The 25,939-nt window shown below is 37.3% G+C and overlaps 1 protein-coding gene across 5 annotated transcripts in view; it reads left to right on the top strand.

Moving 5' to 3' along the window:
* The window catches only part of LRP1B (LDL receptor related protein 1B), a 622,229-nt gene that overhangs the window by 394,172 nt on the left and 202,118 nt on the right, over positions 1 to 25,939 (top strand). For all 5 annotated transcript variants that reach the window (XM_064435270.1, XM_064435269.1, XM_064435266.1 and 2 more), the window contains exons 9-16: positions 1,848 to 2,019; positions 4,462 to 4,605; positions 6,418 to 6,654; positions 11,127 to 11,307; positions 14,107 to 14,326; positions 15,937 to 16,126; positions 20,924 to 21,046; positions 22,747 to 22,887. In XM_064435270.1, the coding sequence (XP_064291340.1) occupies positions 1,848 to 2,019; positions 4,462 to 4,605; positions 6,418 to 6,654; positions 11,127 to 11,307; positions 14,107 to 14,326; positions 15,937 to 16,126; positions 20,924 to 21,046; positions 22,747 to 22,887 (1,408 nt within the window). The remainder of the gene's footprint in view (positions 1 to 1,847; positions 2,020 to 4,461; positions 4,606 to 6,417; positions 6,655 to 11,126; positions 11,308 to 14,106; positions 14,327 to 15,936; positions 16,127 to 20,923; positions 21,047 to 22,746; positions 22,888 to 25,939) is intronic.

Raw genomic sequence — 25,939 nt, 5'->3', positions numbered from 1 at the left:
ACAGGCTTCTAACTGAGCTGTACTTGTGTCGTAGGAGAGATGCTTGTTCTTCCTCTTCTTGCTGAAATTTAGGTGCAAAAGTGGATACTTTATCAAGTTCAGAGGGATTCTTCTCAAGATTAGCTAAGAAATGAGATCTCTGTTTTTTGATATGGGTGAAGGGTATTAAGAAGTTTGGCCTCTCCCTGTTGTCACAAATGGTACTGATTGTCTTTCCACTCCAATGAAGAATTGGTAATTTCAGTGTGTTTGTGCTGCATATGCTATGACCTAGAATGACTGTTTCTCCAAATCACTCCTCATTAGTCCAAGGAAACAGCAGACCACGAAAATGTTCCCAAAAATTTTTAGGGAGTAAAGTTTATTGTGTAAGTAGAAATGCATCAAAGATGTGCTTTCCAAACAAAACCAGATTCTGTGATTAACAGCCTGGGTGGCTTTAAAAGGACAAGCCAGTAATGTTTTCACTCTTGTACAGGGTTGCTAAAAAGCTTCATGAGATGTAGAAAACCGAACAAATTAAAAAATAAATATGTATAATTAGATCATTATAAAAAACATTGCAGGATGAGCCACATAGCTTTAATAGTTTTAATGAAGAAAATCTCTCATGGGAGTTAAATGATAAAGATTTAAACTGAGTGCAAATGGAAATAGGGAAGAAAGGATTGTAATTCAGGGGAGAATTCCACAGTTTGCTGCAGATGTGGCTTTATTTTCAAGGCTGTTTTCTTTTCCATCTTACTGTAATTGCATTGAATTTCTATTGGGTCTTAATCAAACTCTTCCAATGATGTCATTAATTGTTCCTTTTCCTGGGTGAAGGCAGAATACAATGGTAAGACTTGGCCAATTGTGGTGTAATTTCCAGAATGACTGAAATAATTGATGCACAACAGGGTTTTTTGTTTGGGTTGGGTTTTGGTGATGTATGTCTGAATTTGGGAGTGAATGAGATAAGTAAATACTTTGTGGTGAACAATTGATGGTTAAAGTAATAAGATATTCAGCCTATGGATATCTGAATGTTTGCCAACAAAATTATCTTTAATTTGTTCAGTTTTCAGAATTGTCAGTGAGATATTTTACATTTTCTAAATCTATAAATCAAGCACAGCCTCTAAATTATTGACACTTTGTATTTGATCTATAATTGTCTTACTACCAGCTATTAAATAATTTTAATCAATGTGCCCGGACACATCAGAGATTATCACAATTTCAGAATTTACTTTTTGACAAGCAGTACCAAGTGGCCACCACCATATTCAGAGGCACCAACACAAAAGGAACACAGCAAAGCTGACAGAATTTGTTTATCATTCATAAAATATTTTCTCAATAAAATATTCAGCAGGTATATCTTGCACTATTTGCCCTGATTTGATCATAAAATAATTTTTAAAAGTGGATCAATTACACCTATGGACTGTGTTTTAAATTTCTAATTTTGCTATATTTATTAGTTAATAATAGTTAATCTATCTTAGTTACTATTAGTTAAGGATCATTAGTTAATACTAATGCAGCTGTTGCACTTCAAGAATGTAGAAGACTTTAATTTAATAAAAAGAGAAACTGGGTAATTTGTAGACTAAAGGAATTTAGATTGCTAAATTATTTGAATTTTCTACCTTTTGTGTACAAAGCTTTTCTAATTATAAATTTCAGACTACAAGAATGTGAACTATACTTTTAGTGTAATATGTGTTTATTATTTACAAGTACTCAGAAAGGCTTTTGTGCAGTTTATCACATACAATCCACAGTAGTGTTTGGCATTTACAACTCACCTAAATGCCTAAAATAATGAGCTAAAACAATGATACCATTTTATTCTTTTCCAGATTAGGCATCTCTGTGGTTTGGCAGTGTTTGAAACCTATTTATATACAATTAATTCAGACACCCTGAGCATTTTACGAATACACAGATACAATGGTACTGATGTTCAGGCTCTTGCTAGGCTGGATGATGCTAAAGAGATCCGTGTGTTCCAGAAGAGAACTCAAGCAGCAGGTAAGATCAAATTTCCTGTCTCTAGAAAGCACAAAACCAAATAGTGTTTGTACAGTCAAAAAGGTCCTACCAGAAAAAAGCATCTGAAGACGGAATGAAAATTTGTCCTTGTGGCACAGCTTTCTCTTCCTTGAGTTTTGTGTGGTTGTTCCACTTTTCCCATGTCTCTAAGCTCCAAATCAACACTTTCAGAGAATTCAGTCTGGAGAGCTGCTCAAGAGCCCTGCTCTGCACATTGTGGCACTCAGCACTCTGAGAATTTTACACCTTCAGGATTGTTGGATGTCCAGTGTTGTCCACATACTTTGGGTCTCAGACCTCAGAGATTCCTGATATCTCTGGGCCTGCTTTTCAGACAGACCCACCCCTCAGGTGAGCTCCTGTCTTTGGGGCTGCCAAAATTTGCACAGGAGTGTGGGCAGCTGAGCTGCCAGCACAGCCCTGGTGAGAGAGGGAAATGCTGACAGGGTGTCCTTGCTTTGTGTGAATATCAGTTTTGCCATCAGTGAAAGAAATCTTCATTTTCATCTGGAATGAAAAAACTCTTTTTTATCTCAGAATTTTTTTGGTAAAACAGCAATTTCACATCCTTTCTGTATGCAGAACATCAGTGGGAGTTCTGGGAACTTTTGCAAATGTAGCAAGATCCAAAATGTTTACCGTGACGCTTTATGGGAATGTTTTTGGCATGACTGATAACAATAAATCGTTGCCATGACTGCTTGGACAGAAAAGCCAACACATCAATTCTCAATGTCGATGTTTCTAAACAGAATGGCTGCATCTGAAGAAGTTTGTGAAGTGGGAACAAACTCTAAATTGATGTAGAGTGGGTGAACTAATTTTCACCCTGGAGCTGAGGACATTGATTTGCAGATGTCAATGTCTGAAGGAGGCTGCAAAGACTCTTTCTTTGCTATAATCATCCCTCTCATACTCCTGAGGGAGTCGGAGAGGTTGAGTAGAGGAGAGACATGAGCACAGTGTAATCTTTTATTACATCCTGTGATTACTCCACTACTCCTTTTGTTTTGAATGGACATGTTTGTTGCTTGTCAAGATTCTCTGTAACAGCTGTCTCAGCTTGGTGGAGTTGCTGTATTACCTTTAACCTTATCGACCCTAAGCCACTTGATTGCTTTATTTTAAAAGAAACAAACCTGAAAAGCTTGAGGTAAAGTAGGAAGAACAGAACATTTTTTGAACTAGACTACTCTTTTTTGGTTTAAGCCAGCTTAGAAAATAAATGTAAGATAGCCTGATAGATTTTGTTTCCTCAGTATATTGCCTTAAACAGCTAAAAAAAAAAAAAAAAATTAGGCTGCTAATATAGAACGATGCATTTGGAAATGTGAAATCAAGGATAAGGAATTCTTTGACTTCAGCTGGTTTTATATCCCAGCTGTACAAATCTGTACCCCATCCCGGGAAGTGTTCAAGGCTAGGTTGGATGGGGCTTGGAACATCCTGTGGGAGGTGTCCTTACCAATGGAAGGGGTTTGGAATAAGATGGGCTCTAAGGCCCCTTCCAACCCAAACCATTCTGGGATTCTATAAATATGGAAGAATTCTACAAGGCTTGTTCTGTTCCTTAGTTTCAGCACATGTGTCTGCCCAGAAAGGTGCTGTCCAATGGAGTAGAAGGAATACCAGACTGTGTGGGCATGGGATGCACTCTGTCCTCAGAAAACCCCATCCAAGCACGTGAACCAAAGCAGCAAATGGAAAAGGGGAGAAGTGTCAGCTCCCCCAGGGAAGCACTGCCCAGCAAATGCTGTGCAGGAGCTCATTCACAAAGGGGTGATTGCACACAGCCACGGGCATGGCACCATAGCCCTGGGCATTATTGGCCTGGCTTGGATGCCATCTTTAAAAAACACCTTCCTTAGAAGTTATCTATTGTATTTGCAGGGATCCCTGATGCAGGCAGAAATGATGAATCTGACTCCACGTTCTCAGAAGGTTAATTTATTACATTATAACACTATTTTATATTAAAGAATACTATACTATACTAAATAATACAGAAAGGATACTTAGTGAATGCTAAAAAGATGATAATGAAAACTTGTGACTCTCTCCAGAGTCTCAACACAGCTTGGCCCTGATTGGCCAAAGAGTGAAAACAACTCACAGCAGAATCCAATGGAACAATCACCTGTGGGTAAATAACCTCCAAACACATTGCACATGAGCAAAATGGAGAAGAAACAAATGAGATAAGAAGTGTTTGCCTTTTCTCTGAGGCTTCTCAGTTTCCCAGGAGAAAAACCCCTGGGTGAAGGGATTTTTCCAGAGAATGTGAATGCCACAGTTATATTCTGGGGAAAGATTTCTTGTGACAAAAACCCCCTTTTTTTTATATTTTCCCTCCTAACCTCTCTCCATGCTGATGGAATTGCCTGGCTGTCAATGATCTGAGCTGTTTTCCCCTCGCCACAGTCAGAAGCCACGCGTGTGAGTTGGATCCGTCTGGAATGCCGGGGGGCTGCTCCCACCTCTGCCTGCTCAGCAGCAGCCACAAAGCACGGACCTGTCGCTGCAGGACTGGCTTCATCCTGGGGAGTGACGGCAGGTCATGCAAAAGTATGTCACTGGGATCAGTCTGCCAGCCAGGAATCGTCCGGGGGTGGTTCTGGGTGTTCTCTAGCAAATCACATGGGCTGCTTTGGGGTAAAGTTGGTTTCAAGTTAAATGTGTGGGACAGTGTTTTTTGTTTAAATTCAAATGTTTATTAATTCTTATCTATATTATAGTCTCACAAACTGTGAATTTTACAATACTCTAATAAATTAAAAATAGATTTATATTTTTAATAACATTTTTAAAGATAAACTAAGTAAAAAATAGTACTTAAATTATTTTTACTTTTAACCTAATAAATAACTACTTATAACCTATCATATAGACTTTTAAAATTTATTTACAATTGTTAATGGTAATTTTATTATAATTTAATTGCAATATATTAATTACAATACTACTTAAACTCATTAAAAAAGGTGAGGAAAAATCTTACTTCTATCCTAAAACTTCTATCTTACTTTATATATATATTACTATATTCTAAAGCCTTAAACTCTAAGTTTTCCACTATATATTACACATTTCTAATGGGTACCTGATGCTTTGTTCACATGCTTCTTTCATTCCCTTTACGTTATTTGATTTGGATCAGTTCACAGGAGTGACAGGTTAAACCTGGAATGCTCAAAGAATACTAAAATTATCACAAGCTGTACATTAATCAGCCTCACTCTTTATTTATATGCCATGGCTTTTCACAGCACACAGGTACTGCTACAATTTCCACCCATACAATCAACTTAGAGCGCAAAAGCAGAACATTCATGTGACCAAGTCGAGGTTTTTCTCAGAATACTTTGTGAAAACAAATGTGATTTGTGCAGCTGTGGTTATACCTCAGGTTACACGTACACAATCTGTTGGTCACTTGCAGCCAACAGGAGTTTTGGGGAATGCCTGGGTATTGCCTGTTTTTTCAATCAAAGGGTGTTGATTTAGTTCAGGTAAAAGACATGCAGTTAGATACTCTGATGGATGCTGGTAGATGGATTTATGTGACCTCAGTCAAACCTGATGCAGTTTTCACTGACAATTCCACCAAAAAAGCCTGAGAGCCAGCAGGAAAAATATGTAGAGAATTCCAAGAAGTATATTGATAGCATTAAGGCTTTAAGGATAAATATCTTTAAGGAAAGAAAATAACTTTGCTAAGCTTCAGTTGTTTGTAGGGAGCTTAATTATTTAAATTGTAAAAATCTTAGAAATATGAAATTGTGATATCTGTCTTTTCTACCACAGCTAGAAAGAACAGAGTATGTTGGGTTTTTTTATTCCTTTCAGTCTTAAAGAAATTTAATCTTTTTTGTTTGATTCTGAGAAACTTTAGGTGGAAAAAAGCATTCTGTATATGCTGGCATTCATGGTGTATTTAGATTTTAAGATTACTTCAGTTGTGGTCTACATTACCTTGATGGATCCTAATGAATTGTAAAATTAAATGTCTACAGAGCTATATATGTCCACTTCACAGCAGATGCAAAGTTATTCTGCGATCGATAACTGCTTTTTCAGTGCGAACTTTTACACAAAAAAAATAATTAGATGTAAACAGCTCACTGAAGTAACTTGTGTTTTGAATAAGGTAATGTAATTAGCTATTTTTTCCCTCTTTTTTTGGTTTGTTTGTTTTTTGGCTTTTTTTTGGGGTTTTTTAATCTAGATACCTTCAGAATATATGGAAGTTTAATTTTCAGTATTGAATAAGGCTCCTGCTCCCCACTAATTATGCCAGTTAATTAAACAGGGACATTATGCACTGTGAAGAAGATTAGGCAGCATCAATTGTTTATGTTTGTAATCTTTCTTTTGCAGGACCAAAGAATGAATTGTTTCTTTTTTATGGGAAGGGACGGCCGGGAATAATCCGGGGAATGGACCTGAATACCAAAATATCTGATGAGTACATGATCCCCATCGAGAACCTGGTCAATCCTCGTGCTCTGGACTTCCACGCTGAAACCAATTACATTTACTTTGCTGATACCACCAGTTTCCTGATTGGACGGCAGAAAATTGATGGCACAGAGAGAGAAACAATCCTCAAAGATGGTGGGTGATGCTCAGTGGTGGTGGCATTCAGACATGCTCTCTACTTAGAAGCTGAACTGACATTTGCAGATAATTTAAAGGTTTTTTGGATCTCCCATAGAAAACAGACACAAATTTGACCTTGAAAAGAATTGGAGATACTTTTTTACAGCTTCCCGTTTTTTCTTTTTTTTTTTTTTTTCCTGAGGGCAGAAGTATAAAGTTTGGTTAAGTCACTCTGTTGTGAATTCTTACTGTGTCTATTTAAGCTCACTACTGGTCATTAATTCCTATTTCTCCACTGTGTCCTTCCAGTAGCTGGATATTTGTTGAGCCATCCCAAATCCTTGCAGACTTTACAAAACTTCTTCTCTCCAGCCTGCATCACACTGTGGATTCTGGAGCTTATTCAAGTAGTTTGGCAGAATGAGACTGTCTGTAGTGCTTGAAAACTCATTAGGAAAAAAGCATTGTCTTTCCTGATGCATTTTCCATTGTGAACGTGGAAGCAACAGTTAGACCTAAACATTTATTAGAACCTTAATTAAGATACTTGTAGCATTTATTATAGCAATAAGGGAAAATGCCAGCAAGTCTTTAGTTTCCACATCTCCCACTACACTGAATCTCCCTGGTCTAGAATCATATCTCATTGCACCAAATGTTGTTGTAGTGAAAAAAGCATCCAGTTTGTCAATTGATATTTTGTTTTCCTTTATGGACCCTTCTCTGAAATACTGCTTCAGCAGGAGGTAGCAACTCTCTCAGCTGCAATTCATTCTACAGTAATTATTTTCTGGTCCTCAGTCTAAGAAACATAAATATTTATCTTAGCCTTCAGAGAGAGCTTAATATCTTTACTTGTGAATGGAAGCTCAGAACACTGAAAGTAACTAAAATACGATTGTTTTAGCAGGAGGATGTTCATTGCCTGTCATTCATAAGCATGTTTTAATGCACACTTCTGAGGAGCCATCTCCTCTGTGCAGTGATATGATGCTCTTTTAGTGTAAGGTCTCTCCTCAGAGTCTGCACGAAGATCCCTTCAGCAGCAGTTGCAAGGAGTAGTGACAGGCTCTTTACCCTGCTCTGGTGAATGGTTAATAAAGGGCATTTGTCTCAGAAAATAACAAATACTCAGCTGTCAGTCTGGTAATTCTTCATTTCACTGCCAGCACAGGAATAGATAATGTACATCTCACATCTTCCATTGCTGGATTTCCTTTCCTAACTGTGCATTTCATTTGACAGGGAAGTAGTTCAAATGTGGAGTAGAGGAAGGAGCAGGAAATATGTAAATTAAAACATTATAAAGGAACAGCAAGGAGCATCCTGGCTGAAAGGTGTCAGGTTGTGGTCAGACAGGTTGGGTTCAAACAGTTCAAAAATGAATAAACTTTGCAGGCCAAACCAGAAAATTTGTGGTATTCCTGTAAATAATGTTTAAGTGCAGTGTCTCCTCTTTATAAGTACAACATAGTACAACATTTATAAGTACAACAACATAAGTACAAAAAATATTAATGCAATACTGAAAGAGCTGTGGATTATCTGATGATTTATTATTGGTGATTCTACTATTTACAAAGACTAAAAATATGTCACTGTCATTCTCCCCTTCCTTCTTCCCCAGGAGCTTATGTTGTTAGTTCTAACCTGGTGTAGTTTCATAACTTTAAAGTATATTTAAAGAACACTTGTTAATGTATTTTTCATGATTTAAAAATTTAATATGGCCTCCAGCCATAACACCTCAGTTTTTATTCTTGTCAACTCTCACGAACTCAGCAGGGACAGATTAAATCATTCCTTGGTGGAAGGCTACTACAGAAAATCAGGTGTGTCAGGAGGTGGTTTAATATTTGCTCTGAGCAGCGTGCTGCTAAGGGCTTCTAGCTGTGGTAGGTGCCACTTCTCAGATTAGAAATTGCCTTTTTTTGGTGACTATCAGGTTTTTTTGAGAATGTATACACTTGTTCAGACAGTATTGCTGCTCAGATAATTACAGTTTGCCTACATAAGAGCCTGATCCTACAGCTGTTCACTGGGAATTGAGATCACTGAGCACCTCACACTGCTGGAGTTTGATTTCCCATATAGTTTCAGCTGTGATTTCTGTTTCTTCACTTTGGGAAGCAAACTGCTGGGTAGTGTTGATAACAATTTGTCAGCCCCCAGCACAGCCTGGCTTAGAGCTGGTGGCACAGCTGCAGCAGTACTGTACTTCCACCAGCAACAAGAATTATAATTAACCTTTCAAACTGGCATGTAAAATCAGTCTTTTACATTAAAAATTGGAAAAAACCCCACAATTTTGATGTCTGTGATTTTAAAAACCACAGACATTTTTAAATGGATCTAAATACTGCTCAGTGAATGTAACAGGAACAAAAGCTCAGGATTTTTTTTTTTTTTTTTACTTGTCTTTGTACCCCTGTTTTTCTGGGGTGGGGGGGAGTTGCTGTAACCCTAAAATTCTTATAACATTTACTTGTAAATATTAGTCAAGGTGGTCAACTTGTTGCTTAAACAAGGCCAAGTAAGTCTGTAGAGCTCTTTGGAAGCTGTTTAGATGGTTGGTATATAGAAGAACTATTTTCCCACCAGGTTTTATGTTAATCTGGCATTTGAGGCACTATTTATTACACATGGCATTGGTGAGCTTGGCCATTCTGTACCAAATTAGATGTTGTGCCTGTTCTCTGTTTCATACTGAAAAGCAGTGTGGCAAACTGCTGCTTCAATAACTGTTTTTAAAAACCTCCTTTTTAGATTCAACGTATCTGGAGCTCTCATATTAGTGTTGCTAGGAAAATTCTGCTGGAAATTCCTGAATTACAAATGCTAACTTTTCAGTTAAAAAGTGAAGAATGATCACAAGGGTATTTTATCACCTCATCCCTTTTAGGCTGAAAGGGCTTTACTGCAGAAGGACTGAGTTACTGTAGTCAAATCAAGACAAGAATGGCACAATGACCATTGCTTTCTTCCTGTTTACTACTTGATGTGAAACCCATTTGAAGAGTAATTAATGTATTTAAAGCTTTTAGTGAAATAAAAGTGACTTTTTAATTATAACTCCACAAAACCAATGCAAGTTATCTCTATAGGGTCATGCTGTAGAATTCTCCTTTAAAAACTCCAAATTTTCTGATATATTTACTATCTAGTTACTATGAGGTTTTGTTTTTTTTTGTTTTTTTTTGTTTTTTTTAACATAAATTGTATTTAGTTTAGAATCACATTTGCCCCAAAATTCCTGCAGAAGGCAAGGTAGCTCAAAGACATTATTATATGAAGCTGAATAGATGTGGAAATTTTAGGAGGCATCCAGCACTCTAATCTAACAATTTTGCTGCTGATAAAAGTACAGTCCATATTTGAACTGGTTTGACTCCCAAAGAACCAAAAAATCAGCTAAATATTTTCTTTAATAAGATGATCCTATTAATATAAAAAATCTGATCTTATTGATATAAAAAGTGTGTTTAGCTCAAATTGCCTATATCAGACAGGATAAAAATAAAATGGGTTTTGAAAAAATAGCTCCTTGTCCTCAAGCTTGATTTTACTCATGTCAGTGGTTTCTTGATTTGAGCAAAATCTGCTGAGGCCTCTCAGAGCTCAATAGGACATTTCTTGCACAGCTCAAGTTTCCCTGTGTTGCCTGTTCTGTTCAGAAGTTTTTAGGGTGGTGTTTTGTTTTGTTTTGTTTTGTTTTTTGTTTTTTTGTTGGGTGTTGGTTTTTTTTTTTTTTTTTTCCTCTGAGCCTTGGGCTCCAGGTCCACTCCAAGACCAAAGGCTACTCTCCTCTTTCAGGAACTTTCAGCTGCCTCCGACATTGTCTTTTCCAAAGATTGTAGCAAAGGCACTGAGAGATGAAAAGTAAAACTGGCAGTGTCCATCAGCCTGGGGAAGCTGGCTGAGCTGCTGGCACTGCTCTCAGACACGGCCTGAGCCACAGTTGTTCTGTGCTTTGGGTGATTCTGGTCAGACCAGGTGGTTGCTGGGTTACAAGTGTCATGATCCTCTTGTTTCATGTCCCAGAGAGTTCTGACACCTTTGCTTCCCTCCAGCTTCTTAAGCCACGGAGAAAAATAGTTTCCAAAAAGTACAGTGGTGTTCAGGTATATCAGAAATATGGATAAAAATGTTAAAACACATTTTCCAGTAATCCAGAGCTCATGCCACTTTTTTTTTTTTTTTTTTTTTTCCAAATAGCTTTCTCATATTTTTTTCTCACAGGACATGTTGTCATCTCTACACCTGTGATTGATTTACAAAATTTAGGTTTAGTTTCTTAGGTGAACAAAGTTTAGTTGGTCCTTTGGTTGGTACCAAATATCTGTAATTTGCTTTGGACCTTCAGTAGATAAGGGAAAAAAGCAGTTTTAAAAATATGACATGGATATCACATAATAAATAGTCAAGGTAAGTACATGTAGAGCATAAATAGTATTAATCTCTTACTACTGTTCTCTCTCTCTCAACAGATCTTGATAATGTGGAAGGCATAGCAGTGGACTGGATTGGAAATAATCTGTATTGGACCAATGATGGCCACAGGAAAACCATTGCTGTTGCCAGACTGGAAAAAGCTGCTCAGAGTAGGAAAACGTTGTTGGAGGGAGACATGTCCCACCCCAGAGGAATTGTTGTCGATCCTGTCAATGGGTATGAAGCAAACTGACTTTTCTGTGATGATTGTCTTTGTGGCATAAATACAGGATTCAGTTTGCTCAGGGTGAGGTTTGTAGAGTCATGTAGGGATCTGTAATCCTTCAGGAGTCCATAATATCTGTAATTCCTGCCCAGAATTCTTGCCCGGAAGCCTTCAGGAGAATTTGTATGCCTGTCACTGTTGCATGTCTGTCCTGTTAATGTGAATGTGACTCACCTTTTTCTCAAACAAATTGAAGGTGTAAGTCCTGCATGAATTTTTAATATTAAGGGAATTTTAAGATACTCTCCTGTCTTTCTCTCTCTGTAATCTCAATTTCTGGAGCCAATTATGACCATATTCTTGTACACATTGGTTTATAAAACTGAGACAGGTACTCTTCATTACTTATTAGCTTAAATTAATTTTGGTAGGCTGCATAATAAAGAAAACCACATTATATTACTGTGGTATGATGGTAATTTACTTAAAAAATCACTGAAGAATGATGTAGGTAGGTAGTTTCAGTGTGGCTGGATTGATTGCTATTTTCCTATTACAGAAAATATTTACCCTCTCAGGTTTTCCCTTCTGAGTCTGTCCTTTGAGGAGTGGAAGTGGCTGTGGAAAGGCTACAATTCATTAAGGTCAGATAGTGAGGGTATAAAATGAGACCACGAGCCATAACCACACCTGCAATTACTTTGTTAAATTTTCCAGCTCAGTAAATGCATGGCACAGGAAGCAGGGTATGAAGATGTATTGCCTGAAAAGGGCCATTATATAAAACACTTCTCTAATAAAATAGCGTGTCCTTCATGATTATACTTCTCATGGAAGCTCTTCCTGAGGGATAGCATTTATTATGGCTTTTTAATTGTGTTTCCAAAATTTTAGTCTTGATTTAACCGGTGTTGGAGCATTAACTGCATTTTGAGATACAATTAAAGCACATGGACATAAATGCTTGTCACCATGAGCAGGTTTTAGCTTATGACAGGATAAATGGAATAAGGACATACAAAAAATTAATGGGGAAAAGCTCAGTAATTGCTGTTGAGAAGTCATGTAAATATTTGTAAAACATATTTTGTCTCCCAATAAAATAAGTGCGATATTGACCTGAGCCTCAGGGCATGTGCAAGGTTTATAATTCTGTGATTAAACCTAGTGCTGTTAGAGTCAAACATGAAATGGAGTTTGTAAGGCTTGTGGATCAAAAATAGACTGATGTCCTTGGCACATATTTACAAAAACATTAAAAGAACCCAAAACAACCTTCTAGTGGGTGTTTTGAGAGAAATTAAAAGCAAACAATGCTGCATGTGCATACCTGCAGCCTTGTGTAATGCAATTTTTCTTTTTTTTCAGTTTCTCATAAATATCAACTTATGCTTATACAAAAAAGTGCATTTGAATAATTTTTTAACCAGTAGATTTGATATAATTTGCATAGGTGTGATAAAATAATTTTTCATTTCAGTGTACCATTCCTTTGTAAATTCAGTATTTAAATTCCAGGGCTTTATTCTTCAAAGTACAGGCCCATAAAATGGTTGATGGGTTAGGATCACAGAAGTTATTTCAGAAACATAAACCTGGTGAAAGAAAGGGTGAGGTACATTAATAGCAATTAAATCATGATAACTTTAATAGGATATAAGGTTGGCATGATGTTTTTGTTCTCTTTAATGCTTATTAATTGAAGTCCTACGTTTGACTAAAAGTAAACATCTGCTGTCTGGCAAATGTTTTCATTTATGAAATGATGTGACTGTATGTGATACAATCTGAGATGATTCAGAGTGCTTACAGGTTTCTAAGTGTTTATTCCCATTAACTCATTTTCCTTAGTGAAAAACATGTTAAAAAAATAGAAAAAACAAAAGTGATGTTCCTTAGCATATTTGCTACCTTCTGTTTTTTACAAGTTCACGTTTTGTATTTTAAATGGTCAAAATCACCGTTTTCAAGGGCAAATTTATTAATAGAATATGATATTCAGAATATTCAATTCAAAGGTTTATTCTATAGTTTCCAGTAGAGAATGGCCCATAGAATTCCTTTGAGTCAATACTTTTAGAGGAGTTAATAGATTTTTTAAACTTTTCCAAAGTAATACTGGTGCTTTTCTTTCAGACTTTGTTTGGGTTTTTTTAAAATCTATGTTGTTGCACTATAAGCCATAAAACTATGCTAAAATTGCCTACTGGCTTTTTTTCAACTAATTTTCACAAAAAAAAGCAAAACATTTTTGTGATGGACAAAGTGCACCTTACTGTTTTCTGAGTGATTTAGCTGCTTTCATGAAGTTCACAGAATGCCAAGGTTATCCTTTTGCTCTAAAACTAGAGTGCAAATATTTATTGTGTTGAAACTTCTTTCATAAATTAGGTGTAATAAAAAGGAGATTTTCATCATGAAGGCAAATTGACCTGGACAGAACCAGCTCACTGTAATGATGTGGGGTTTTTTTTACAAAGTCAATACAAGTAATGGTTTAAAAAGAAAACAACAAATAAAGAAACCCTATAGTTCTGGTGGGAATAAATAAGGTCTTAATTCTTTCACTTTTCTTGTCTGTTGATTCTTTGGTATTCATGTAATTTATCACAATATGAGCAAAATAACATAAGTGTCACTTCAGCAGCATCCAGTGGTCAGGGACAGTAAATAGAGTTGCAGAAACAGCAATGGAGAGAAATATGAAAAAGTCAAAAGTGCTCTGGCTTGCACGAGCTGCTGCTAAAAGCCTGCGGTACAATTCACCTGATTAAAATGGGATCTGAATGCTCATTTCTGTAATTCCCCAGATGGATGTATTGGACAGACTGGGAGGAAGATGAAATAGATGCCAGCGTGGGGAGGATTGAGAAGGCCTGGATGGATGGCTACAGCCGGCAGGTTTTTGTCACATCAAAGATGCTCTGGCCAAATGGTTTAACTCTGGACTACCGTGCTAACGTGCTGTACTGGTGTGATGCCTATTATGATCACATTGAAAGGATCTATTTGAATGGGACTGACAGAAAGGTAAAAGAGAAATGCTGCTGGTTTGCCTCAGGCGTGTTCGGTCTCTGGATTTTATTGGGTTGTGTTGAAAATGCTTCCCAAGGTTTTTAAAGTCTGCAGAATCCATGGCGTGTCCTGCATCACTTCTGCTGGAGTGATGGTGGCAGCCTTGAGTGAGAGGCTGAAACACACATCAAGGTGTTCCTCTGTCCTAAGTGGCACCAAACCTGGTTTTTATTTTTTCTTTTTTAGCAATTTTTTCTCTTGTGGCAATAAGTTATATTTTGAGGGAAGCCATGAAGCTACAAAGTGCTTTTTGGTAAAAAAACACGAGTTTTTTGGCTTTGCCAAAGATAGGCTTTTCCTTGAACTTTGCTGGATGAGTTTTTCTGAATCTCTATGCCTCTTTTCAGCATTTGTAATATTGGCAGTCCTCAACTAACACTGTTAGAGACAGAGATTGCTTTAATTGTTACTAATGTCTGTACTAGCTGGATACAAGACTGTGCAGATATTCTGTGTGGGTTTGTAGAAACAACAAGCACAGAATAAGACACTTTCACAATGGTTAAGGCTCAAACTGGAGTCTGATAATTTGGGGAAGTTTTACCATCTGCTTCATAAAATTAGTGACTGGTGAATAATAAGAAACATGTCTACAGGTTTTATTTTGAAGTGTGTCACAGAATGTTTTTTTCTTTTTTAAAGTGAGTTTTCTATAATCCTTAGATGTAATTAAAAATGCATAACGACTTGAATTTATGTAGCTGAAAATAACTATAAGATACTAATTTTTGATGTTTAATCATTTGTATTTAATTATAGGTTATTTTGATCAAAATTGAACTGGATCAGTCACACCTCTAATTCTTTAATACAGTAAAGATTTTGGGGGATAGGGAGGTACTTAATTCCACCACTAGCTGTCAGATTATTGACTGATTGATGAATTTGGATCAAAAGTAGATCAGAGATGAGGAGCTTTGACTGTAAGAATTCCACATCCAAAGAGAAAATTTAATGGGCAAGAGGGAGTGATGCTTGTCAATCACCTCAAAAGAGTATTTTAGTTGTCTTTATCTCCCTGTTCTCTTGGGTTTGTGTCTGGAAGTAGAGAAGGTAGGGCATGTGAGGAGCTGCTTCCTTCTCTCTAGAGGCAAGGTAGAAAAAAGGCTCTTGGTTCAAGCAAGGATCCCAGCCAGAAGGAGACCAATGACTCCAAATGGCATCTGCTAGGATAAAATCACAGGGTCATAGAATTTTTTGTGTTGGGAAAGGCTTTAAGATCTTCAAGTCCAACCCTTAACCCAGCACTGCCAAATTCACCACTAACCATGACCCTAAACCCCACTTGTAAATCTTTCAGATCCTTCCAGGGTTAGAGACTGCACCACTTCCTGTGTTGTCTGGTAGGGGCCACTTAAAGTGAATTTATATGAAGGGGTTTTTTTTAGTTAGATATTGGTTCTGCTGCACAGAAGGGTTTTGCACTTTTCATTTCATTTTATTGCAATAGGTTGTTATGTTTGGACAGTAATTGTCTCAGTTTTCCTATTTCCTGTTTTGCCTTCTCTAAAAGTTAAAGATTATTTTAACCTTGCTGATGCTCACCTACCACTAATTAATTGCAGGTAGTCTACAATGGAAAAGATTTGAATCATCCTTTTGGACTGTCACACCATGGAAATTATATATACTGGACAGATTACATGAATGGGTCAATTTTCCAGTTGGATTTGGTATCAAGGAATGTGACACTGTTGAGAAGTGAAAGGCCACCTTTGTTTGGGCTCCAGATTTATGATCCACGCAAACAGCAAGGTACTTATAGAGTTTCTCCAGAGTTTTGTTGTTGAAGGACATTTTCCCTTTGAGTCTCCAAGCATTTTGAGGTGACTGGATGAACAAAAATAGAAAAACAAATATGGCTTGTGGCACAAGAAAGTTCCTCTCCAGAGTTTCAGTCCATTGAAGTAGAAATTGATTCTATCACAAATACTAAAAAGTGAATCACAGCATTATTCCTCTCTGAATTCCTTCTGTGCATTCACACTGCCTTTACTGCCCTTTTTCCTTGTGTGACCAAGAGATGCTGTGCAAGTATCAATTACAGAGGGAAACATATCTGCATTGATTCATAGATGTAAAATATGTGATTACATTTACCTTTTCTTAAATGAGCTTATAGATCCTGCCTGCATTTGTTTTTTAATTTGCTCCCCCATCTTGGTCTACAATCAACACTGTATGCTGCACATGATAAAAGTAGTTTGAGAGTAGTGGAAAAATCCATAGTTGTTGCTACTTGTATCAGTAGAGAAATGAGATAAAAGCCATAGGTTTGCATGGCTAGAATTCTGAAAATAGAATTGCTACTCTACAGGTAAAGATAAAAATGTGTTTTACTGAAGAAAACTTTGAATTCCACTTACTACATGCAGTGTTCCTAGGAGTTGTTGACTATTTATTTGCTTGCTTTAATTAAAACATATTTCTAATTACCAGATTGTTTGGTCTGCCACCAAACGTAAAAATAAGCATCAGGAATAAATATAGAGAAAATACTGTTTAAAAAATTATTTTTTTTTTATGTTTAAATTTTCTCTTTTCTGATACTGTAGCTTCTAAATTTCCTTTCCCTGACCCAAGCTGGTCTCTGTAGCACTGTGCTATGTCAGGGTTGCTGCAACAATATTCCTCTTACCACAGCTGCTTTTCAGGCACTCTCTCTGACATTCAAACACATGTAAAAATATAGTTTGTTTGGGGTTTTTCTTGTATTTAGTGTGGGTTTTGTTTGGTTGGTGTTTTTAGGCAAAATCTGGGCCCAAATCTACCCTCGAGGTGGCCAAATTTCAGAGTTCTGTGCCTGCTAATAAAAGATGCAGTGTTTGCTTTCAATATGACTGCTGCTTTATTTGGTACTCAGAAATTCCTTTATTTTTCAAAAAAAAGGGGCATTTAATGCAGTTGCTGTTGGCTTCCAAATAAGCTAACACCAGAGAGAGAAAGTATTGCCTCTTAGACAGTTTTGCTGAATGAGCTAAAGTCTTAAGGGAGGGAATTTGGCTTGTTAATATATTCTTTGTTTGAAATTGTAATTGGAATTTTGTAAGCTGACTGCAGCCTTTAGGAACTCCCCTTTTTGTCATGCTCAGTGAGGTTGATCTTGCCATTGCACCCAAAGGAGCATAAAAATTTCTTTTAAAGAAACTATTTGTGTGTGTGTGCATGTTTTCCTTGTAAAAGAGCAGGCTCGAGGCTGAATTGTTGCACAGAGAAAACCACTTTATAGACAAGATGTATATTAAAGATTATGTGAACATATCTCAGAAACTTTTGGCTGTGATCTTTTGAGGTGACTGCTTTGCTGCTGGTCTTGTCACACAAGCAGAAACTGTAATTTCATTTGGGCATGGTTCAGTTCAGACTGGCATTTTTTAGAGGGCCTTTTCCAGGATACTGCTCCTGGAAACCCTGTTTTTTGTGCTTTTTGTAGGGACATGAAGCTTTTGGGATCTTCTCAAGGAGAGATGTTTTTCATTGTCTCTCTCTCATGAGGCATGATCCTCTTGAGGAAGAATGTTTTTTTGGGGTTTTTTGGGGGGTTTTTATCCCCCTTTCCTTGCTTTCAGAGCTTAGAATTTCCCTTACTTTCTTAGGCTGAGTTTTTGAGTCTCTGTGCATCATAAAATATGGGAGGGTAAGGCACAGTAATTATGGGAGTTGGATTTACACTCAGAATATGACCCTGCAGGTATTTCCACTGCATTGAAAGGTTGGATTGCTATTTCCGTGTAAATAATTCTGGAGTAAGTGCATTCACAGCAGTTAAAGTAGCCTCTTTTGAAATCAGCTAATGTTTTAACTCCTCAGATTGCAAAGAGCTCGAGCACCAGGCTGCTGCTCCTCATGTGTGGAGGATGATCCTAAGAGTGGGCTTACCCAATTTAACAGTACTTGAGGTTAGGTTCATAAGAAGCTATAAATGCAATAAATACTTCAGTGTATCGCTTAAATGAAAAAATTAAACAGATGTGCGTGGTTTACATTTTTTTTTCTGAGAACGATGACTGAAATGCAATTACATTGTTGTAATTGGTTTAGCTCTAGACTAATTTTTTAGCTAATTAAAATGGAATTGGCCTGATTTATTCATATGTGATCAACAGGGCAACAACTGTTTTAAAAGCTGTCAAAATATGAAAAATATGATAATAGCTTAGAAAGTATTTTAAAAGGTTGGGACTACTTTAAGAACAACCATATAAAATAGCTGTTAGGAGCTGTAGTTGAGGAAATTTAATTCCCCAAATACTTGATAGCTTTACAGGTTCTACAGCTTGTTCAATAAAGAGGCTTAACCTACTCGTACTGTGTTTTGGGAGACATTTAAGGCTAGGAGTCACTTCAGCAAGACTGATGGGACTGAAGGTCTCATTGCACCTCCAGGTTGAAGACTGCACTTTATAAACCCTTTTATCTTGGATCTTTTTGCTTTAACTCTTGGTACTTCTATTTTCCTTGTCATCATCCCCTCTTTTATCACTTTACCTAGCACATAACCCACTGTGCAGGAGTTTGTCATCCCAATTGTGACGTTAAGTAGGAACTTTTCATCTTCAAGATGGACCATTTGACTTTGATCTCATGATTTAATTTTTGATAGTATTTATTTTCAGCTTTCATTGAGCTTCAGAATCATCATGTGTTTTCTATATTTGGCTGAAATAGTCTTTTATTCTGTAAGTTTATTCTCTTTTAGTGAGGTGACAAACTCATGTACATGCTTTAATTAAATCACTGCAAATGTTTTGACTTGTGCCATGTAATTTTGGAGTAATTTTTGAAGATTGTATTTTGGTTTGTTTATTTTGGCAGCTTCTGATGACTTTTTAAATCTTCATGTAACTGACAGTCTTTGATTTGTATAATGATGGCCCTGTATAATGGAGAGACTTTCAAGGCTACTTTTTCTGAGGCTTTGTTTTACCTGAGGTTTTCCAAAATTTAGACTCAAATACATTTCTTGTGTTTTTGATGTTTCATTCATAATATTTCAATTTTGGTGAGCATAGCTGTAACAGTTCATTTTTTTAGTGGTTTAATCACTGTCTCAGACTTGAAGTCAGGATCTAATAATGTGTATTAAGTATCCAGTCTGCGCTCTTTCTAAAATTGTGATCAAGCCCTCAGACTTCTCAGAGAATTCTGATTTTCCCTGGTTATAGAGCTGTGTTCTTGTCATCTCACTCACACCCTGTCCACTGAAAGTACAAGTACTACAATGGCCTTTCACATCATTCTCTATTAATCATTTTGCACAATTTTATTTAAAAGTTCAGTGGGGTTTTAATGGATTGTTGACACATTTTCTTCTAAGAAATGTTGTGTATAATGGATCACAAAAAGTATAGAAAATGTTTATTAAACATTGCTCAATATTGCGAGACATATTAATGTACATCTTAAAATATTAAAAAAAATCAAAATCTTAAATTATTTGTTCATTGTCTGATGTTCATTTGGTAATTTAAAGAGACTTCTCTGCACCTGCAGGATGGGCTCTGGTGGGACAGTTTAATATTCATGTTCATAGCTCCATGAGAACTTAATATTATATTTTCTATGAAAAGTGAAGTGAGGAGCTTTGAAGAGAGGGAATTGTATGGAGTCTGGTTTAGGCCAGGAAGCTGGTAAATGTTTTCTGCACCTTTAAAAGGAGGAACTGTTTTTTTGCTAGAACAGGAAGATGGGGAAAAAAAAAAAAAAAAAAAAAAAGGAAAACAGCTTTCATTTAAAGGTTTAGCAGACATGAAGTTTTCTATTGGTCATAATCACTTCTCAGCAGCACCTGAAATCAGCAGAGCTTTGCTCATGGGAAGCTGGTTGTCCCCAGCAGAGCAGATCTAAGCAAAGTGACCAAAGTGACACAAACAGAAATTGGGACATTGTGGGCTCTCAGTGACTGAAGTCTGGTTTTCCCAGGAATGAGGTGGTGAGGGTGCAGCAGCCCTTGGTGGATGGTGAAACACCTGACAGCTGTCAGTGTTTTCATGGGAACAGCTTGGGGAAGGAACAATAACACAGAAAAGCAAAGCACAGCAATGGCAGATGTGCTCAGAAAAGAGTAGTGGAATATTTGCCTATATTCTATCTGCCATAGATCTCTTTATACTTTTGTTTCCTCTCTCTTTTTTTCCTAATCTGCGTTTGTAGCCACGTTGTTTTAATGTGTACAGATGCCAATTAACTTCAGAACATTCCTTTATCTGCTGTTTGATTCCTTGAAGCCATTGCGTGCATGTAGCTGTGCCAAATATTTTGCAGTATTTGTTCCTTTCATAAACAGGCAGATAAAATGCTGAGAGCTGATGGTGCAGTTTTTTGTGTTGGTACTATTATTATAGTATTGTGATCTGTAACTAATTATGTTTAAATATTATAACCCACAGTAACCAAAATATGAGAATAATGTGCTCCTAACACAAGAGGAAAGTAATTGCTAAAAATTCTTCATTTGTTTATGTTTCTAAAGAAAAAAAAAAAGGGCAACTAAAACCCCCATTGTTTAGTCCTAGCATGGCTGTTGAAGTTGCTTTTTATTTCTTTTCCCAGGTGATAATGCCTGTCGTGTTAATAATGGAGGCTGCAGCACTCTTTGTTTGGCCATTCCTGGAGGCAGAGTTTGTGCCTGCGCTGATAATCAGCTTTTGGAGGAAAACAGTACAACCTGCATGAGTAAGATTCTTACAGAATATCTGAGTTGATGCTGCTGTTAAGGGATCACGTCAGACCTGAAAATAAAACCAGAAACTGTGGCCTCCTAGAGGGTCCATAAGATGAAGGAATATTACTTGAATAAATATTCTAGTTTCAGTTTACAGAATATAAAAGATTTTGCAAAGAAAACCGTACATTAAGTACATTATGTAAGGATAAAATGCATTGGAAAATATTTCAGCATATATGATATGATAAAGCACTTAAATAGTTCGCTGAAATATTTTAAAAATATCATAAATGGCTCCATATAATTATAAAATTGCATATATATGAACAGTTTTAAGATTATTCTAAGTATCTTAAACAGAAAGTCTCCAGCAATAAGCTTAGTAGAGATGAGTAAAGCATAAGTATTATTTCATAACATGATGAACTTTATGGAGCCTGCAATGACCAGACAGAGCCATCACTTTGGTTTAAAATAAAGCTATTTTTCTTTTTAGCAGAAGTAACTGGAATGGGAACTCCTCACTGGTAAGATGTAGGCATTAGGAAGAGAGTTTAGAGACTTTGAGATTGGAATGGGGCAGGTCTCCTGTTGTTTTTTTTTCCCAAAACACATCCCTGCCTGGCTCTTTCCTAGGACTCTGATATTCCTCACAGGGTCCTGGGCTCGTGTGTGGCATTTACACGTGAAGCATTCTGAACCTGATATTGAGGAAAACATCTGCCTGGATTTATTAATAAGCTTCTAGCTTGCTACTTAACTCTACCCCAGCAGAATTTTATCCTCTCTTCTATGCCGAGTCTGTACCAGTACATAATGCAGGTGTTTGAGTTGTTGCTTGGATACAAGAATCAGCTTTTTAGTAATCATTTCCTATCTCTAAATGTGCACCAGAATTTGGCCAATGTCTGTCAGAATATTTCCTGTTTGCTGTTGATGAGGTATTGCAATATTTAAACTGATACTTTACACTGCGATCGAAACATCAATTCGAAAACCAGTTTGAGTGCCATTCTGTTCAGAGTTTTTTTGTTTATTAAAAATTCATTCCTTCAACTGCACACTCAGATATGTGTGCCAGTACAGGCTTCAGGTAGGATTACCTCAGATGCACCGAGTTTAGGTAGAAATGTTCTGAAGTGCAAGAACAAGAACTGATATTTTCCTCAATTTAAGAAGGACATGGAGATGCTTGAGCACATCCAGAGGAGGCAATGAGGCTGGAGAGGGGCTTGGAACACAAACCGTGTGAGGAATGACTGAGGGAACTGGAGGTGCTCAGCCTGGAGAAAAGGAGACTCAGGGGTGACCTTATCACTCTATAATTCCCTGAAAGGTGGCCGTGCTCAGCTGGGGCTGGGCTCTTTCTCCAGGCAGCACTGACACAACCAGAGGACACAGTCTCCAGCTGCACAAAGGGAAATATAGGTTGGATATTAGGAAAAAAGCTTTTCACCGTAAGAGTGATAAAGTTCTGGAATTGTCTGTCCTGAGAGGTGGTGGAGTCACCATCCCTGGGTGTGTTTGAAAAAATACTCAGTGCCAGGGTTTAGTTGAGATGTTGGGGCTGGTTAAACTCGATGATCCTGAAGGTTTCTTCCGACCCAGGGATTCTGTGAGTTCTGTGATATGTATTTATGTCGGGGCAGTATTGCATTCTGAGTGTATCAAGCAGATAAAGAGATGTTCTTGTTGGATGTTTTCCCAGTTAAAGAGGGAGAAGTGCTGCCCCAGCTGTGCAAGGCGGAGCAGTTCCAGTGCAGCAACAAGCGCTGCATCCAGGAGCGCTGGCGCTGCGACGGCGACGACGACTGCCTGGACGGCAGCGACGAGCACTCGGAGATCTGCTGTACGTAGGCACTTCCCTTTACCCCACAATCCATGCTCAGCTTCAAGGACTGCAAACCAAACCGTGCAGCCAAACTAAAGCAATCATCCTTAACTTCATGCAAATCTTTAATTTCCTTCTTTTGCTGCGTGCAGTAATGGCACCCTTTCACATTTCGCTGGTGCACTTGTTGCATAGCACGGGGCCAGAGTAGTCATCTTTTGGGATTGACATTGTCGTTCCTGATTCTTTAAATATTGTTGGGTTTTGCTTTGTTTTTCACTATTTCTTATATTGGTCACAGTATAACACCAAATGATAGGGAGTGGAAAAAGAGAGCCAGGCTCTTCTTGGTAATGTCACTAGCAGGACATGAGGTAATGGGCACAAACTGAAAAGCATTAATTTTATGTAAACATCTGAAACATAACACATTTTACTGTCAGACACTAGAGTAGATTGCCCAGACTGCTTGTGGAGTTTCTGTCTGTGGAGATGCTTGAAATTTCTATGGACATGGTCCTGAAAAAGCTGTTCTACCTGGCCCTGCTCAAGTAGGGGATTATACCAGAGGATTCTAGCAGGTTCCTTCCAACCATGGAAATTTCTGAGATTGTACAATGCATTTCTTAAAAAAAAAAAAAAAAACCACATTAAAATCTTCAAGAAGAAAAGGAAAAAAAAACCAAACAAAACCAGAAAACCCCACAAGTATTCAAACCAACACAGTGAACAAACCACCTCCTCCCCAAACTCCCCCAAGAAAACCAAACCAGCAACAAAACCAAAACCCAAATCCCTACATGACTTGGAGTATTGAATTAATGTACGTTGTCTTTAAAGTTACAGTTTTACAAGAACTGTATTTTTTAGCTGTAGAGGAGTTCCACTGTTGAAATGAAAAATAATAGAAAATCTACCAATTATATCCCTGTCATTTCTGGAAGGTTCTTAAGTGGCCTGCTTTAAAATTAGTGTCGCAGCACTGAGAATCCTCTTCCTTACTCTGTTTGTCACAATGCTTTCTATTTCTGTCCTTAGATCATTTCTCTAAACCAAGTCTCCTTTACTGAAATGAAAGTACAATACTTCTCCCAATCAGTTGTAGACATGAACACTCTTCTGCTCTGCAGTATCGTTGAGTCTGAAAACCCTTCTCATAGTCTCTCTTTCTTATCTCTTTGAGACCAAACAACTCTAAACTGTTCTGGGCTTTTGTTAGATTTTTGTTGTTGTCTTTTGCTGTTTTTTTTTGTTGTTGTGTTTTTTGTTTGTTTTGGTTTATTTTTTTTTCCCTAGTGGATTATGGCAGGTATTTTTTAGATTTGATTGCTCTTTTCTGAAGTGATTCTAGGGGTTGGATGTCCAAAACTGGATGTGTGTATTTCTGCTGAGGCCTTTGTGAAGCTGGTTAGGCTGAGAGAATGTGTTTGTGAAGGGTGATTGTTTATTCATCCTTGGGTAAATCTTGCCTGCCTCACACAGGCCTGATTCTGCTGATACAAACTGATCTTGTGATCTCTGTAATGCCCAGACCTTTTGCCATATGGCTGAAAAATGGCTGGTTTTGGATTTGCTTTATTTTATTGTGGTTTTTTGGGGTTTTTTTTTACAGCATTTATGGATTTTGGTGGCTCCATGTAGTAGCCATTGCTGACTTCAGTATTATTTTTTAAAATATTTTCCTAGTTCTGAATTGTAGTGCTTACTCCCATTTTGTTTTGAAACCAGCATTTCCTGCACTTAAATTGAAGAGCTCAGCTAATAAAGAGAGTGAGAAGGAAAATCTTTCAGCAGATTTGACTTGATTGTCTTTTAAATTAGTGTAAAGAAGACCAGTTCATTGATCAAAGCTTGCAATTCTCTGAGGATTTATACAAATATAAATGAAATAATAACCTGGTCTTAAACCTGAACGTGATCTATAGTTTACATGGCCAGTGTGATAACATTGATCTCTTCTCAGCAGTTGCCATGGTAACTCCAATAGTCCTTTATGAGTTTGAAATATTTGCAATTATGAGTAGAATACTCATTACTAAATATATATTAGCAAAAGCTTAACGACCATTTAAAGCAATGTCTATGTCAAGTATTAAATTAAAAAAAAAACTTAATTCATTGACTTGTGATTTTATTACTTGGATGCTCCCAGTTTTGTTCTCCAGTCACATTGCAAACTTTGGAAGTACGAGTTTTGGGACACCTTTCTGCTCAGATTATTAATTAATCTCTGCTTCCTGTGCTTCTGCACCCTGCACACAGACCAGGGCTCGTGTGCTTTTGATATCACCCTCGCTCTGTGTCGTCTTCAATTGCAAGAATAGGCAGAAAGGTCAAAGAAAAAAGCTACTGAAATGTCAAGGATAAGCCTGCAAGACATCCTTTCATTTTAAATACCCTTTGTTTCCAGATGTATGTTAAACTTTAAAAAAGAGCCTGTGGATGGCTGAGTAGCTGAAAAATAGCTGGAGATTATTTTTAACCCAGTGTTTGGAACAGTGTGCAGTTTACTGTTCTTGGCTAGATTGAGACGAGCAAGATCTGCTAATAATAGATGTTATTAGCATGAAAGAAGCAGAACATAAACACTTACTACAGTTGCAAGAGCAGGCCAATAGTATTTACATAAATCCTGTGCACTCAGCTTCATCCTTTCCTTGAGAATTGGTAGCCAGCAAAAACATATTTGAGAGATACCTTGTTCACTCCTGAATACCAGATTTTTTTTTGTTAGTTTTACACCGTGTTGCATATTTCACTTTTTGACACCTACAATTTCATGGTGAGTAAACAGCAGATCTATATGTGGCCATTGACAGTAATGTGCCTCATTTTAGAAGCATTTTACGACCTGCCCAAATCCCTGCTCACTGTGGTATCATATTTTGGATCTGCACTTAGCAGCTTGCAGCTGTTCCCTTTGGTGTTTTCCTTTGTTTATATGCACTTTAGTTTGCAAACCTCATCACACTGCCCAAAAGTGATTAAGAACATGTTTCTTTAAGGAAACAACTCTATAAAATGCTGCTACCTTTTATCACCTAATAGAAGAGGATCCTTGTATTGGCAT

Source organism: Passer domesticus, chromosome 10, assembly GCF_036417665.1.
Source record: "Passer domesticus isolate bPasDom1 chromosome 10, bPasDom1.hap1, whole genome shotgun sequence".
Lineage (NCBI taxonomy): Eukaryota > Metazoa > Chordata > Aves > Passeriformes > Passeridae > Passer > Passer domesticus.
This window is presented reverse-complemented; position numbering and strand designations above follow the sequence as displayed.